This window comes from Podarcis pityusensis, assembly GCF_964106645.2.
Source record: "Podarcis pityusensis genome assembly, chromosome: 11".
Lineage (NCBI taxonomy): Eukaryota > Metazoa > Chordata > Lepidosauria > Squamata > Lacertidae > Podarcis > Podarcis pityusensis.
This window is the reverse complement of record NC_138036.1, coordinates 37,114,418-37,130,264: the sequence shown is the minus strand read 5'-3', so window position 1 is coordinate 37,130,264 and position 15,847 is coordinate 37,114,418. Positions and strand designations below refer to the sequence as shown.

General features: G+C 48.7%; 1 protein-coding gene across 2 annotated transcripts in view; it reads left to right on the top strand.

Annotated features, from left to right (window-relative positions):
* Positions 1–15,847, top strand: part of PCSK1 (proprotein convertase subtilisin/kexin type 1) — a 37,965-nt gene that overhangs the window by 15,080 nt on the left and 7,038 nt on the right. For both annotated transcript variants that reach the window (XM_080972602.1, XM_080972603.1), the window contains exons 7-10: positions 878–1,050; positions 12,340–12,552; positions 14,170–14,270; positions 15,203–15,436. In XM_080972602.1, coding sequence (XP_080828728.1) covers positions 878–1,050; positions 12,340–12,552; positions 14,170–14,270; positions 15,203–15,436 — 721 coding nt within the window. The remainder of the gene's footprint in view (positions 1–877; positions 1,051–12,339; positions 12,553–14,169; positions 14,271–15,202; positions 15,437–15,847) is intronic.

Genomic DNA, 15,847 nt, shown 5'->3' with positions numbered 1-15,847 from the left:
AAGACAGAACTGGTCCAGTCATCAGAATGTGAGGCTGCTGATGAAAATGGTAGGAATAGGGTGTCTCTATTTTCAATGAAGAAATGTTGGAGAGTATGGAATTGAATCTCCTGCGTCAAATAAAGTCCTGGATCAGTCTTCCGCAACCTGGTGCCCCCTGGAAGTTTTGGACCACAACTCCCATTAGCCCATGTCAATTGTATTTTAGTTTGTTTTTCCCCCAAAATTTTTTATTCATTTTATAACACAACTAAACAACACAAACAGAAAAACAGACAATACAAACAAATTCTTGCCTTATCCTTAATTTTTCTAAACATTGTTAGGTGAGCTTCCCCAAGTCCCCCCTATCTGATTATCATTTTACCTCATATTTAGCAGTTTACATATATCATAATTTTAAACCATTTTTTAAATCACACTTACTTTTACCATAAAAATCTTCACATTTTATCACTTACAAATAATTCTATTTTAAAATACACTATCTTCTACTTCTAACCCTGAAGCCTATATCCACTTCCAAAGCTATGATAGGATTTAAATATTAACATATTTTTTCAAATATTCTTTAAACTTCTTCCAATCTTCTTCCACCATCTCTTCTTCTCTCTGGTCTCGGAGTCTCCCAGTCAGTTCAGCAAGTTCCATATAGTCCATCATCTTCATCTGCCATTCTTTGATAGTTGGTAAATCTTGTTTCTTCCAATTCTTCACTGTCAATTGTATTTTAAAGCCCTGGCAGCTTATATTGCATGATAATATATTTCTATTCTATAGCGACAAGAAATGTTTCATAATACTAACGTTGAGAAAGCATGAAATAACCACTAGTTTGTCTCTGTCTCTGTCCGTCTCTCTGCTTTCTCACATTAAGGCATAAGAATGCTGGACGGAATAGTCACAGACGCCATAGAAGCAAGTTCAATCGGTTTCAGCCCAGATCATGTGGATATTTATAGTGCCAGCTGGGGCCCAAATGATGATGGGAAAACTGTTGAGGGACCTGGCCGGCTGGCACAGAAGGCTTTTGAATACGGCATCAAAAAGGTGAGGCCTCTTAATCGAGAAAATCGCAGTATTTTTAAGCAGTTCATACATGCCAGGGTATAGGGCCTGGGAACTTGTTTCGTTCCAAGGAGCAGTATTTATGTGACTTGTTCCCTCATTCTGCTGTTTTAGAAAAATTGGAACTATTCTAGAGAAAAGTTGAACAAGAGTGGCTGAATGCTTTTACCTATCCTCCAACTTTCCTCAGATGAAAATAGGGACATTTCTCACCCTCCCTGCCCCCAAATAATCCACCTCAACTCCCTATTTTTTTGTCCACCCAGCCCCCCAGCATTTCCTATCTGAAAAAGGGTGAGTGTCACCACTGCTAAACCAATGGGACACAACACACATGCCCTCCACCATCTTAAGAAAACCTCTTAATCCCGATTCTATTTTATCATTTTCTTTCATAGATTTACAAAAAGAAAAACACACATCAATAAATAAATTTTAGAGAGGCACAAGATTAGACACACACAGTATTTTTTTTTTAAAAAAAATCAAGACTCCTTGCACTTTGCTCCGCTTCTTCTTTCTTTCTGACCAGGGCAGCCCTGCCCTCTGCCTGCCCCTCAGAGCCACGGCGGCATGTGGGGCTGGACCTTAGTGGTAGCAGCCTCATCCTGGCTTGCTCTCCAGCAGCTGCTATGAGCTGTCCAAGGGAGGAGGCCAGCGGCAGTGGCCCTGGAGAGGCCGTAGAGAGGCAACAGGATGCTCCCTCAGAGCCGCCGCTGCAGCCGCCACAGCCTCCGCCACTGCTGCCACTCAGGACAAACACCAGCTCATCTTCCTCCCCAAGTGGTGGCAGCAGTGGTGAGGAAAATAGGGACATTCCAGGATCAAATCAGAAGCCAGGATGTCCCTGGAAAATCAGGGCACTTGGGGGATATGCTTTTAGAATCTAGGGCTCAGCTCAAAATCTAGATAGCAGCAGCCCACGTTGTCTTTCAGCTCGTTTCCTTGACTGCCTGTTTTGCTTCCAATACTAATGGGGGTCTTGTGTGTGCAAAGAGGTGCTATAAAATATTGATGGAAACTTTCTGCTTCATGAATATTGCATTTGTCTCTCTTTAACATGCCCAGATTTTATGCATTATTTTGCAAGCCCATGGAGTAACTCAATCCAATTATAATTAAGATGGTGAGAATGCACGATGAGGGGGGAGAAATTCTGTCATGCTAGCTCTTTAGTCTAGCTAAAGATCATGCAGGCCTTTATTGGCATCTTTTTATTCATGCCTACCTATGAAATACATGTGTACCATGCCAGTGCTGGGAGATCAGAGGACCCAGGACATGCTTGCTTGCAGTGTGTTTTGTTTGTGTGTGTGTGTTGGGGAGGGGGTGTTGCTGAGTCAAATTAACAATATCAATTTGTATGCTGTTGGATAGGATTGGTCATTAGCTTGTTAGCCTGTACATGTAATAAAGGAAAATGCTGTAGATTCTGTAGGTAACGATGCTGTTTGCCTGATCCAGGAAGGAAGATCTGTTTGCATTGTACCAAAGGTGCTGAGTTTCGCATGACATGGGGGGGGTGTCACTGTGTGCACGTGATGTCACATATGCAACACACACACGTGACACCATGCTCATTGGGAGGAGGCCACAAAGCCCAATGAGGCCCTTTGCCACCCAGGGTAGGTCCAGGGGGCCCCTCCACCATTGTGGGGAGGCCTGGCAAGGTCCTCTGCTGTTGCAGGGAGGACTGGCAGGGCCTGGCCCCTCAAGATTGGGAGGCCTCAGCCCCATAGATTTGACACCTATGCATTATACCCACATAATGGTGCCCATCCCCAGTTGAACAAATAGGATGCATCTCTTGATGTCAATGGGAATACTCAGCCACGTCCTAGTAGCACTTGCAATAAACCAGCTGTCTGGGATTAGAACTGAACAGTGCTATTTTTCTAGAAAAAGAGGTGCTGGAACTCACCATGAAAGCCTCCCTTGTTCTCTTATAATGGCAATGGGGCCCACCTGAGAGATGCCAGAACTGAGTTCCAGCGACTTCCAGCTGAAAAACAAAAAGGCCTGAGTTTGAATAAGGGCCTGTGCATAAATCCATTGGAAGTTAATTGTATTTGCTTTTAATATATTGCTCCATTTTTGTAGTTTGCCTGTTGGCCCACATAGATCGCACAACAGGGAGCTCCATTTTAGCTGGCAGTAACAACTTGTATAGACATAGTTATGAAAGTGATCCATCAACAAATGTACAGAAAGCAACTTGGCTGTAAGGCAATTTAGAAGTCCAGCAGCCTTTCTAGTGCTTCACTTATATTTTTCATAGTTCTCACCTCAAGAAGGTTATCTTTAGTACTGGGAAATGTTCCAAAACAGGCAACCAAAGTGACCAAGAAGTTGGAGCTACTCCCTTTTGAATTGGTGGGGGTTTTTTGTTTTTGCTTTTGCTTAGAAGGTGAAAAAGTGGATAAGGAGAAGTTTTCCTCCCTGCCTTATCCTTCTTAAGTAATTGTGCCATGTCAGCCCTGGACTACTGCATGGCCTCTGTTGTGGCCTATATGAGGGTGAGTAAACTGATTCTGAATCCTGGCAAGATGGAGGCATTGTGAGTGGGTGGCTCCTGAGTCAGGATAACTGATCAATGGCCTGCTTTGGGCGGGGTTAAATTCCCCCTGAACGAGCAGGTACATAGTCTAGGGGTGCTCTTGGATTCATCTTTGTAGCTGGAGACCCAACACAATGTTGCATTTTATTCGTCACATGTTTGCTTGTTGCTCTGACTCAGGCATGGGGAGCCTTTTTCAGCCTGAGGGCCCCATTTCTTCATGGACAACCTTCTGGGGCCCCCATTCAAGTGGTGGATGGGTCCAAAGGCAACAGTGGGTGATGGAACAGATTGTGAGCTTTTAGTTATATCTAAGTTATATGTAGAGTAAACCCATTGAAATTAATGGACATAAGTTAGCCACATCCATTTATCCCACCCATGGAAAATCAAAGGTTTCTGACTTTTGACAGATACGTTTGACACAGACACTTTTTCATCCAGGCAAGCAAAGAGGCATTGTCACAGTCCAATGACAAATTCTTGCCAAGCAAAGGCAGTCGGGAAGAGCATGGAGCAGGACTGGGGAGGGATGTGTTTGGGGGAGAATCCTATGGGTGAGAGAAAGAGTCCTGGAGGGCCAAATTTGCCCCTGGACCTGAAGTTGCCCACCCCCACTCCAGTTAATCAAATGCATTCCTTACAAACATTGCCAGCAATAATTTCTTTCTTACTACTCTTTGTCCTCTTTGGAAATTCACCCAAGCAGATTAATAGTGGACCACACTGTTCTTTATAGTGAGTGTAAGTTCATTAATTCATTTTTTTTTTAAAAAGACTCAACATAAACTATCTGCTGAAAGGTCACCAGTAAGCTACTACAAGATCTAGCCAATATATTTTTTCATGCTGCTCTAGCTCTGAGTGTTTGCATTTTTATAGCTGGGGCGATTGGTCCCTGATTTTAACTAATGGAGAGTCATGGATTTTGAAACAACAGGAAGGCACAGATTATATATTTTGCTATTCCACTGCCATGAAAGTACACGCCAAACATAGAACACTTGAAATGCCAATGCGCTTATGTGAATCATACACTAGTCACATGGGTAATAAATCAGCAATATTATACATGAAATTCATGGAAATGAAATGAATTCTTAGCATCTATTTAAGTGTTGTTTTAAAAATATATACCTGGAATCGGTGGTGTTCCCTCAGAGCAATTATTTCTGTTGGTTACTGTCAGGGGTTCAGGAGCAGAGGCAAGGGCAAGGGAGGAAACAGAGAGCGAGGGAGAGGAGGCAGAAGAAAAGATGAGTGATGACGACGACCCGAGATCTCCGAGTCTTTCCAGTGAATCAGAAGATTCACAGAAAGGAGCACCAGTGGCCAGGGCAAGGGGGGAGCCTAGGGGGACACCCCAGGAAGATAGAGCCAGAGGGGACTCAGAGGGGAGCAGTTGGAAATCAGGACCAGCGTCACCGCCAGAGAGCAGGGAAGAGGAAGGGCGCCAGGGATCAAGCGCTGGCAGCTCACAACAGGGGGGAGGGCACGAGTCAGGAGTGGCCACACCTCCATCGGGGAGCGAAGAAACGGTCAGACGGGAGGTGGAAGGTTGGGCGCGCGTGCCAAGTTCAAATGCACAGGAAGGTGGCGCAGTAGGCAGCCCGGAAAGGGAGCCAGGTCCTAAAGCCCGCCGAAAGGAGGGAGAAGAGTCAGGGGGGTCAGCGTCAGCGTCAGAGGAATCCAGGAAGGAAGAGACCCCGGGGGGCAGAGGGACCCAGAGAAGAACAGTCAGGCGGAAAAGGTGGAGCAAGGCTAGGATATTAAGTTGGTGTACAAGGGGCGGAGACTCAGATGGGGCTTCGCCGATCTAACCATGAGACGTAGAGTTGCACGCAGCAGCTTGAGAATGGAAACTGTAACTCAATAAAGACTTTTATTTAATGATCGCTGGCTAGCGTGATCCTCTGTGAGCTAGGATCTGGAAGCAGCTCTGACAGTAAGCCCCATCTCATAATTGTGGGCATCTACGTCCTCGCGGAGAGGAGAGAAAGAGGGTGCCTACTAGCGAGCTCACGAACGGCAGACAACATGACGGCCGAACAGCAGATAGTGGAACTCAGAGAAGCAGTGACACGACTGAATGCCGAGGCTCTTGCATCCAGGAAGAGAGAGGAGGACGCAGCTGCCGCCTACAGGGATCTCCAGGTCAGGTTGGAAGTGCTTACGAAGCAAGGGCAACTGACACCCAAACCGGAGGGGATTGGGTTGGGGAGCCGAACAGGCGGTCTGGTCTCTCACTTCGATGGGAATTTGCAACAGTACCCCAACTTTAGAGCAGATGTAATGTGTGCACTGCAACTGCTGAACAAAGACTTTAGAGATGAGCAAGAGAAGGTGGGATTCATCATGTCCCATTTGCATGGAGATGCTAAAGCATGGCTGCGCAATTTGTGGAGAGATAAGGATCCGGCGCTCCAAAATGCGGATGCCTTTATTAAAGCGATGGATGGGTGCTTTTTATCAAGCATTGACGTGGATCTTGCTCGGCAGGAGATACATGGACTGAAGCAAGGGAGGGCCAGCGTACGGCAGTACCATGCCCGCTTTTTCGCTTTGGTCAGTGCCCTGGAATGGGACAGAGATTCGGCTCCTGTAAGAGACCTGTTTTGGGAGGGATTGCACGGCTCGGTTAAAGATGAAATTGCGAGGGGGGAGAGACCCCGGACCACGCAGGAGATCGTTCAGAGGGCGCTGGCGGTGGGGGTGCGGCTGGAAGGACGTCCGTGGAGCAGGGACGAAGGGCGTGGAGGGCGCGAACCAGCCAGGGGCTCCTCCTTCCTTCCCAGAGAAGCAGCGCGTGCGCAATCCACGCCTCCGCCAGGAGGAGGAGCGGAACCTATGGAGGTTGGAGGTGCAAGGGCTCAGTCAGCAGCCAGAGCCCTAGCACCGGCAGCAGTGAAAGCGAAGCCTCCTAGAGGGAACAGGAAGTGTTACATCTGCGATGATCCACAGCATATGGCGAAAGAGTGTCCCCAGAGGCTCCACAAGCACACTGCAGCCTCAGCAATGGTAACTGCAGCAACGCAGCAAGGACAACCACAGCAGGGAAACGAAGGAGTCTGGTTGGAAGAAGAGGCACTGGGGCCCAGCCAGACGTGTCAGTGAAGCAGTCCCCAGAGATTTTACAGCCCATGGACCCCCTCCCGCCCAAACCGGTAGTGAAGCTCACCGCGTCGCTCCAGCTGCCCAATGGAATCACCATGGACGTGCCAATCACCATTGACTCCGGAAGCAATGCGGACTTTATAGGGCAGGACTTTGTCGACCGGCATGCTATACAGTTGCTGCCTGCCACGCTGCCCCTGCAGGTTGTCACGGTGGATGGCAGGGAGCTGCTAGGGGGGCAAGTGGTGAAGCAGACGCCACCAATGGTGATGCGACTTGGGAATCACAGGGAAATCATCAGCTTCAATGTCACTCAACTATCGGACACGCCCATTGTATTGGGCATGAGTTGGCTGGACAAGCACAGCCCGACGCTGGCTTGGTACCAGAGGCAGCTGACCTTCGGCTCTTCCTTTTGCGCTGAACACTGCATCGTGCCCAGGCAGGAAGGAGGGGAAGAGGAGTCACAGCTGCAGCTAGGCACGCTGCAAGCGGTTCCCCACAAGTACGCAGAATTTTTGGAGGTTTTCTGCGAGAAAGAGGCAGACAGGCTACCCCCCCACAGACCATATGACTGCAAAATTGACCTGCTGCCGGGGGCGGCGCTGCCCAAAGGGAAGCTGTATTCCATGTCTGAGGACGAACTGCAGGAACTCAAAGAGTTCATAGATCATAATTTGGAGCGCGGTTTCATCCGAGAGTCCAAGGCAGTGGGGGGCAGTCCGGTATTCTTTGTTAAGAAGCGGGACACGCCCCAAAAAAGACTTGTAGTGGACTTTCGCATCTTGAACAGTGTGACCAAGCCATCGGACTTCCCCATGCCCCGAATCGACGACCTCCTCGCAAAGGTACGGAAGGGCAGAGTGTTCACCAAGTTGGACCTGCGAGGGGCATACAACCTCATTCGCATGCGGGAGGGAGATGAGTGGAAGACAGCCATGTTCACGCCCCTGGGCACCTACGAATATAGAGTTATGCCTTTTGGATTGCAAAATGGCTCCCACGTTTTTCAAGCTTTCATGCATCACGTGTTGGCGGGGCTCCTCTACAAGACGTGCGTCTGTTTCTTGGATGACATCCTGATCTTTTCGGAATCGCAGCAGGAGCATGACAGACACGTCAAGGAAGTGCTGAGCAGGCTACAGCAACATAGGCTTTACGCCAAGCTGGAGAAGTGCCAATTCGACGTGACCGAGGTGGATTTCCTGGGCTACAAGTTGTCTGATAAAGGGCTCGCCATGGACAGCGCCAAGGTCCGAGCAGTGTTGGATTGGAAAAGCCCACGCAACCGGAAGGAGGTCCAACGGTTTGTCGGCTTCGCGAACTTCTATCGCAAGTTTATCAAAGGCTTTGCGATGCAGACAGCGGCCATCACGGACACGCTCAGCTCCAAGAAAAAGAAGTTCATCTGGACAGAGCAGGCGGAGCAGTCCTTTCAGGCACTCAAGCGTCTCTTCGCGTCGGAAGAGCAGCTGCTTCATGTCAACCCCAGCAGGCCGATGAGGGTGGAGACAGACGCTTCGGACAGAGCCGTGGGAGCAGTCCTGCTGCAGAAAGACCCGCAGGGGGTTTGGAGGCCGGGAGCGTTTTACTCAAGGAAGCTCAGCAAGTCCGAACAGAACTACACCATCTGGGACAGGGAGTTGCTGGCCATTCATGCAGCGTTCAAAGCGTGGAGGCACTTCCTGATCGGCGCCAAGCACACGGTGCAGGTCTGCACGGACCACAAGAATCTAGAGCACTGGCGCACGGCACAGTTCCTGAACCAGAGGCAGATACGTTGGGCTGAGTTCTTTGCGAATTTCGACTTCCGAATAGAGTATGTCCCGGGGGACACCAACATCATGGCGGATGCTCTCTCCCGTAAGCCACAGTATCTGGAGGAGGCAACGCCAGCGGCCGCCATGCACATCTTCGCACCGACAGTGTGGGCGTGCGCGGCGGCAACAGTTGACCTGGATGCGGTGCGACGAGCGTTGCAGGATGACTCCTTCGCGCAAGCAAAGATGGCAGAGGTGCACAGGGGCACGGCAGCGACCGACGAGTTCCAGCTGCGAGATGGTTTGCTCATCCGTAAAGGGGCCATCTACGTGCCGGGAGACGAACTTCGCGCCAAGGTACTGCAGCAGCTGCACGACGCGCCCACTGCCGGGCACTTTGGCAAGGAGAAGACGGTGGAATTAGTAGCCAGAGACTTCTGGTGGCCCGGAATGAGAGGGGAAGTCGCGGACTACGTGGCGAGGTGTGACACCTGCCAGAGGTCCAAACCAGTGCACAGACCGCCGGCCGGACTGCTGGAACCGCTGCAAACTCCGTTCGAGCCATGGGAGAGAGTGGCCCTGGACTTTGTCACGGATCTGCCCAGCTCGAGGGGCAAGACGGCTGTGCTGGTGGTGGTGGATTTGTTCTCCAAGATGGCACATTTCATTCCGTGTGCGAAGGTGGCCACGGCGGAACAAACCGCCAAGCTGTTCATAGACCACGTGTTCAAGGTTCACGGTCTGCCGCGGTCTATTCTGTCCGACCGAGGGCGACAGTTCATCTCGAACTTCTGGCAGAGGCTGATGGGCTTCCTGAACGTCAAGATCAACCTGGCGTCGGCTAGACACCCGCAGACCAACGGGCAAGCGGAGCGGGTCAATGCCATCATGCAGCAGTACCTGAGATGTTATGCGAATCAACAGCCTGCGACGTGGGTGGATTACCTGCCTCTCGCCGAGTTCGCCTACAACAACACGAAGCACGTGTCCACGGGGGTCACGCCGTTCTTCGCCAACAACGGGAGGCACCCTAGAACCTTCCCGGGACTGGAAAGAATGGGGGAGGGGGAGCCGCAGACAGCAGATGCGTTCGCGTCGGAGTTGCAGGAGGTCCACGATCAGCTGCGGCGGCACCTGGAGCTGGCTAAACACGCATACAAGGTACAAGCGGACAAACACAGAAGGGTTGGCGAAGAGATCCATGTGGGAGACTGGGTCTGGTTAGCAGCACACGCAGTGCCGGCCAGGTCGTTGGCGAAGAAGAAACTAGGGCATAAACAACTGGGGCCCTACCAAGTCGACGAACAGGTCAACCCGGTGGCTTTCAGGCTGGCTCTTCCGGAGGGTTCCAGAATGCATCCGGTGTTCCACAGATCGGTGCTCACTCCCTACAAGGCACCTCACAGGTTTCAGGAACCAGGAACGGCACCGGGTCCGCTCCGAGAGAGAACCGGGCAAGGGGGAGTGGCACAGGAGGAGCGCATCAACGAAGTCACGGAGATTTTGGACTCCAGATGGGGGGAAGAGGGGGTAGAATACCTTCTCGCCAAGGAGGGCACCCCGGCCAGTGCCAACAGCTGGGTGCCGGGCTACGCTTTAGACGAACCTCTGCTCAAAGAAGAGTTTCATGCCCTCTTCCCACATAGACCAATGCCAGCAGACTTTTTCGACGACTGGCTTTTCACGCCCACGCTTTCAGCCAGCACGTTCCGGGGGTTCGACTCGGACGAGGAACCGACACGAGACGCCCGTTCCCCAGAGGGGTCACCCTCGGGATCTGCTTCAGAACCCTCGTATTGGTGGGATGATCGACCAGAGGAGCAGTTCCGCAGAAGGTGGCTGGAGGGTCCAGGACGAGCAACGTCTCCAGAAGGCAACGAGGGAGAGACGGACATGGACGTTTTCGGGGACGACCCGGGTTTCGAGCACGGCGGCACAGAGATGGAAGCGGAGGTGACCGTCGTCAACGAGAGCAGGGAGGAAGAACCGGAAGACTTCGGATGGCGGCCCGCCACGGGAAGCGAACTGTATCCGACATTCATCCCCCTGACACGGCAGCACCCAGATCCCGCACCGGAAGGAGGGGAGGGGGGAAGAGGGGGCTTCGAGGGGGGGATGGATGTCAGGGGTTCAGGAGCAGAGGCAAGGGCAAGGGAGGAAACAGAGAGCGAGGGAGAGGAGGCAGAAGAAAAGATGAGTGATGACGACGACCCGAGATCTCCGAGTCTTTCCAGTGAATCAGAAGATTCACAGAAAGGAGCACCAGTGGCCAGGGCAAGGGGGGAGCCTAGGGGGACACCCCAGGAAGATAGAGCCAGAGGGGACTCAGAGGGGAGCAGTTGGAAATCAGGACCAGCGTCACCGCCAGAGAGCAGGGAAGAGGAAGGGCGCCAGGGATCAAGCGCTGGCAGCTCACAACAGGGGGGAGGGCACGAGTCAGGAGTGGCCACACCTCCATCGGGGAGCGAAGAAACGGTCAGACGGAAGGTGGAAGGTTGGGCGCGCGTGCCAAGTTCAAATGCACAGGAAGGTGGCGCAGTAGGCAGCCCGGAAAGGGAGCCAGGTCCTAAAGCCCGCCGAAAGGAGGGAGAAGAGTCAGGGGGGTCAGCGTCAGCGTCAGAGGAATCCAGGAAGGAAGAGACCCCGGGGGGCAGAGGGACCCAGAGAAGAACAGTCAGGCGGAAAAGGTGGAGCAAGGCTAGGATATTAAGTTGGTGTACAAGGGGCGGAGACTCAGATGGGGCTTCGCCGATCTAACCATGAGACGTAGAGTTGCACGCAGCAGCTTGAGAATGGAAACTGTAACTCAATAAAGACTTTTATTTAATGATCGCTGGCTAGCGTGATCCTCTGTGAGCTAGGATCTGGAAGCAGCTCTGACAGTTACGTTTTGTTTTTCTGTGTATATTGACTGTATATTGTTCAGTTGAGCAAATCACGAGAAATTCAGATTCAATTGCTACCACCACCCCTATTGTAAAAAGTGGTGTTAGATACTGCTAAAGCTTTAGAAGTTGTTGTTCTACATATCTAAGGATAATTCTGAATGTTTCTTTTTAAAAAAAAGAAATGTTCATATACTCAGTATTGTCTTATCTGAACGGCTGCGACACTCCAGAGTCTCAAGCAGAGAGCTTCCTCATCACCTTCTATTTGATCTTTTTAACTAGAGATTTCAGGAACAGAAACTGGAGCCTTCTATGTGCAAACCACATTCTTTAGTATGGAGCCTCAGCCATTCATCAGCCACACAGCCATGCTATTCAACCAAGCACCCCTCATACCTCTCCATCACTAAAAACCACTTTGTCCCCCAATGTGAAGTTTTCACCGCATATTCCTCCTGTCTCATTCCCCTTAGCCTTAAGGGGTCAAGCCTTTGAAAACCCCTGTGTCCCCAATCTACCGCACCGCACTAGACCACATGTGAGGGTTTCCCTAATCAAGTTATCCTTTCATTTACAAGAGAGAAACTGCATTCATTTTCAACCTTCCACGACTGACCCTTCCCACTTCAGAATGTTCTTATAGCTACTCAGTGAATGTTCATCTACTTAGTATTGTCTACTCTGTATGGCTGCAACTCTCCAGAGACATTATAGCCATGCAGTGAATGAAGTGCTGTACTCTTGCACCAATTGCAAATTGTTATATATTGTTATATTGTATTATTCCAAAAAAAGGGGATAACCTTTTCTCAATCAATTTATATAACTCACTTATTGCTGATGTGTTCAGTTCAGCCTACGAAATGGCTGCAACAATGATTTTTTGCGGGAACGTACAGCATTGGGGCTTCTACCCTTGTGATAACCATGCTGTTCCTTTCATTTCCTATAGGGGCGAAAGGGGAAAGGTTCTATTTTCGTCTGGGCTTCTGGGAATGGCGGCCGCCAAGGAGACAACTGTGACTGCGATGGCTACACAGATAGCATCTACACGATCTCCATCAGCAGTGCTTCTCAGCAAGGCCATTCTCCCTGGTATGCAGAGAAGTGCTCTTCAACAATGGCCACAGCATACAGCAGTGGGGATTATACTGACCAGAAAATTGTAGGTTGTTTTTACCAGATTTAACAAGCTTTCATTTTTGAGGGGAGGGGAGGAAATCGCCTGATCCATGTTTTATGTTCTAATATGCCAAGTCCTTCTGTAATGGGATGTAAGATATTGCATTTCCCTAATGATAAGACAAAACAACCTTTCACTTAAGAGCAAAAAGTGATCCATAGTTTTGTCTTCATGGTGTTGATTGCTGAAAAAAAGAATGTCACTTATGGGTGAGAGGAGGCTCTCTCAAATCTGTCACCCTGAAGGACCAAACTGCCTCTGTATCAATAATAATAATAATAATAATAATAATAATAATAATTTATTTATACCCCGCCCATCTGGCTGAGTTTCCCCAGCCACTCTGGGCGGCTCCCAATCAAGTGTTAAAAGCAATACAACATTAAATATTAAAAACTTCCCTAAACAGGGCTGCCTTCAGATGTCTTTTAAGGATAGGATAGCTGCTTATTTCCTTCACACCTGAAGGGAGGGTGTTCCACAGGGTGGGTGCCACTACCGAGAAGGCCCTCTGCCTGGTTACCTGTAACTTCACTTCTCGCAATGAGGGAACCACCAGAAGGCCCTCGGCGCTGGATCAGCGCTGGCTGAACGATGGGGGTGGAGACACTCCTTCAGGTATACAGGACCAAGGCCGTTTAGGGCTTTAAAGGTCAGCATCAACACTTTGAATTGTGCTTCTTGGACAGGGAATTGGATTGAATTTGCTTTCAGTGTTTGGGTAGAAAATTTGTGGGTTTCCTGTTCCTTTCATGGCAGGGAACATCTCTGCTCATAGACCAACTGATAGATTTAATCTTGCAGCGAACAGATCACCCTTCTTGTCATGTTTCTAAAACAGGAGGTAGTATGCAAACTGACTACAACCCTATCAGAAAACCACATGGAAGTAGCAATCATATTGCTCCTATAGCATGGAAGGGGGGGGGTGACCCCTGGTCTGATGGGGGTTAAAATAACTGAAGTGTGATTGGTCAGAAATACTTCCAGTTTGGGGTTGACTTATAAAGCGTCCCGTAAGTGCAAATAGGAATATGCCCTGTCATTAGTTCTTCACTTCCACACATTGTACCTTTCCTTGCTGACATGTTAGGTACTTTATCTAAGTGGGAAACTTCATTTTCTGCTTCTGTTGGAGGGGAAGAACAGCATTCAGTCTCAAACTCTGTGATTTTAAAGCCAGAAAGCTCTTTAAAAATTCCTAAGCCCAACATAGCAATGTGCTTTATGATTCATTTGTAAACATGGAAAGCTAACTTGTATGCTCCTTGAGATCTCAGAATAAGGCAAGTTGCTTGACTTGGACATATTTTCCTTCAGTGCAAAAAATGTTTGGATACAAAAACTAGAATTAAAATGCATGCAGCAAAAAAGAATCTTCCAATCTCATCCACATTATTTTAATAGAAAGAGTCAAATGTGCCCTCAGGTTGGACACATTACAAAAATGGGAACTAGATCCTGGCTCAACAATCACTCATGATTATTGGGTTTGTTCTAAGCATAACTCATTCTGGATCCCACCCATAGACAAGAGTGTTTTAGTGCATGGAGACAGTAAACTCAAATTCTGTAATTTATGATGTTTATCTCCTTCAGATAAGTGCTGACCTTCATAATGAATGCACTTCCACCCACACTGGGACATCTGCTTCTGCTCCTTTAGCTGCAGGGATCTTTGCTCTGGCACTGGAGGCCAAGTAAGTCTTCTTAAACTCCCTTTTAGTACCCATCTCTTTCTTTCTTGTTATCATCACTGTGAAAATTATGGCAAAAACCCTCCAGCAGTTCAGGTCTTTAAAGTTAGCTGGATTGTTTTTAATCAGCTCTCACTGTTCCTCACACTGTTTAACATATAGGCTCGTTTCCAGACTTAATCATGTTTAGAGTAGATCAATGGGACATACAGGTAGTCTGCAATCCTAACCCCACTTACCTGTGAGTAAACCCCACTGAATTAAACAGGAATTTACTTCTGAGTAGACATGGTTAGAACTGTTCTGTAACTTACATCCCCCTGGTTCCAAGCATGACTAAATATGGATCCAACCCACGGTAAATATAAAAGCCACTGGCATTGACAATTATTGATTTAGATACTAGGAATTAGGCGCCCTGCAAGTTTCAAGGTGGTGATCTTTCTCAGAGGCTGAATGAAAGCAGGGTGGGAGAGAAAGGACAAAGCTTTCATCCATAAATCATTATGATCTTCCTTGTTCAACCCCAAAATTGCCTTCATAAATGTTTACAGTGAAGGCTGCAGATATATATAATGGGGAATAGTATTGTGACACAATAGTGAATCGACTTAACAAATGTTATATAATGAAGTAGCATTGATCTTCTAACCTACTATTCCAGCCAACACAACATAATCTTTTTCTCTATAAAAGTCCCTGCAAAAACATGGCTGGGGAACCTAGTAGGGATCTGCTGACTGATGGAACTATGTGAAGAACAGTGGACAGCATGAAAGCCCCAGGATATTTTGCTAAGAATGCCAAAATTCATGAGCATAGCCCCACCCACTGGAAAGAATGTACTAAGCGTGTGGAAGAAAATTCCAGTGGATTGTGGCCAAATACCATTGGGTGAGATATTTAGAAATTGACTAGAATTTTGTTTGTGATAGTCCTAATCTAACCTGGAGAGATATGCAACATTTGGTAGTCTGGACATCTGAATTCGATCCGTTGGCCAACAATCCGGGATGGAAGAAGAATGGAGCCGGACTGATGGTGAACAGCAGATTTGGATTTGGATTGCTCAATGCCAAAGCACTGGTAGATTTGGCTGACCCTAAAACCTGGAAAGAAGTACCCGAAAAGAAAGAGTGCATTGTTAAGGACAGCAGCTTTGAACCAAGGTAAGAATTCCATTGTTAGTTAACAGCCTATGTCTACCGGAAATATTTTATCCCATTAAAGACACTTGAAAAGCCTAGAAGGTGAGTCACTGTTGCTTACCAGGAGAGAGGTAGCAGCGTGGTCAGGGTGGTGCAAACACAACTGCAGGTGCTTCCAGTTGGCTCTGTCAGTGCATTTGCATTGTGATTACCTCCCTGCCACCTCATCCTGCTCCCTCCCTATAAGAAGCAATGATCCACCTGCTGGGAAACTAGCATAGAGGGTCTGGTCCAGTCAGCAACTCACTTAAGTTTTTAAAAAAGCAGTGTTCCTGATCTACTGCTTCCCTTTCATGTGCATTAGAACAAGAGGAAGGCGAAGAATTGGAAAGGGACCACTATTCATTGGTAGCAGAGCATCTGACTTTGCAT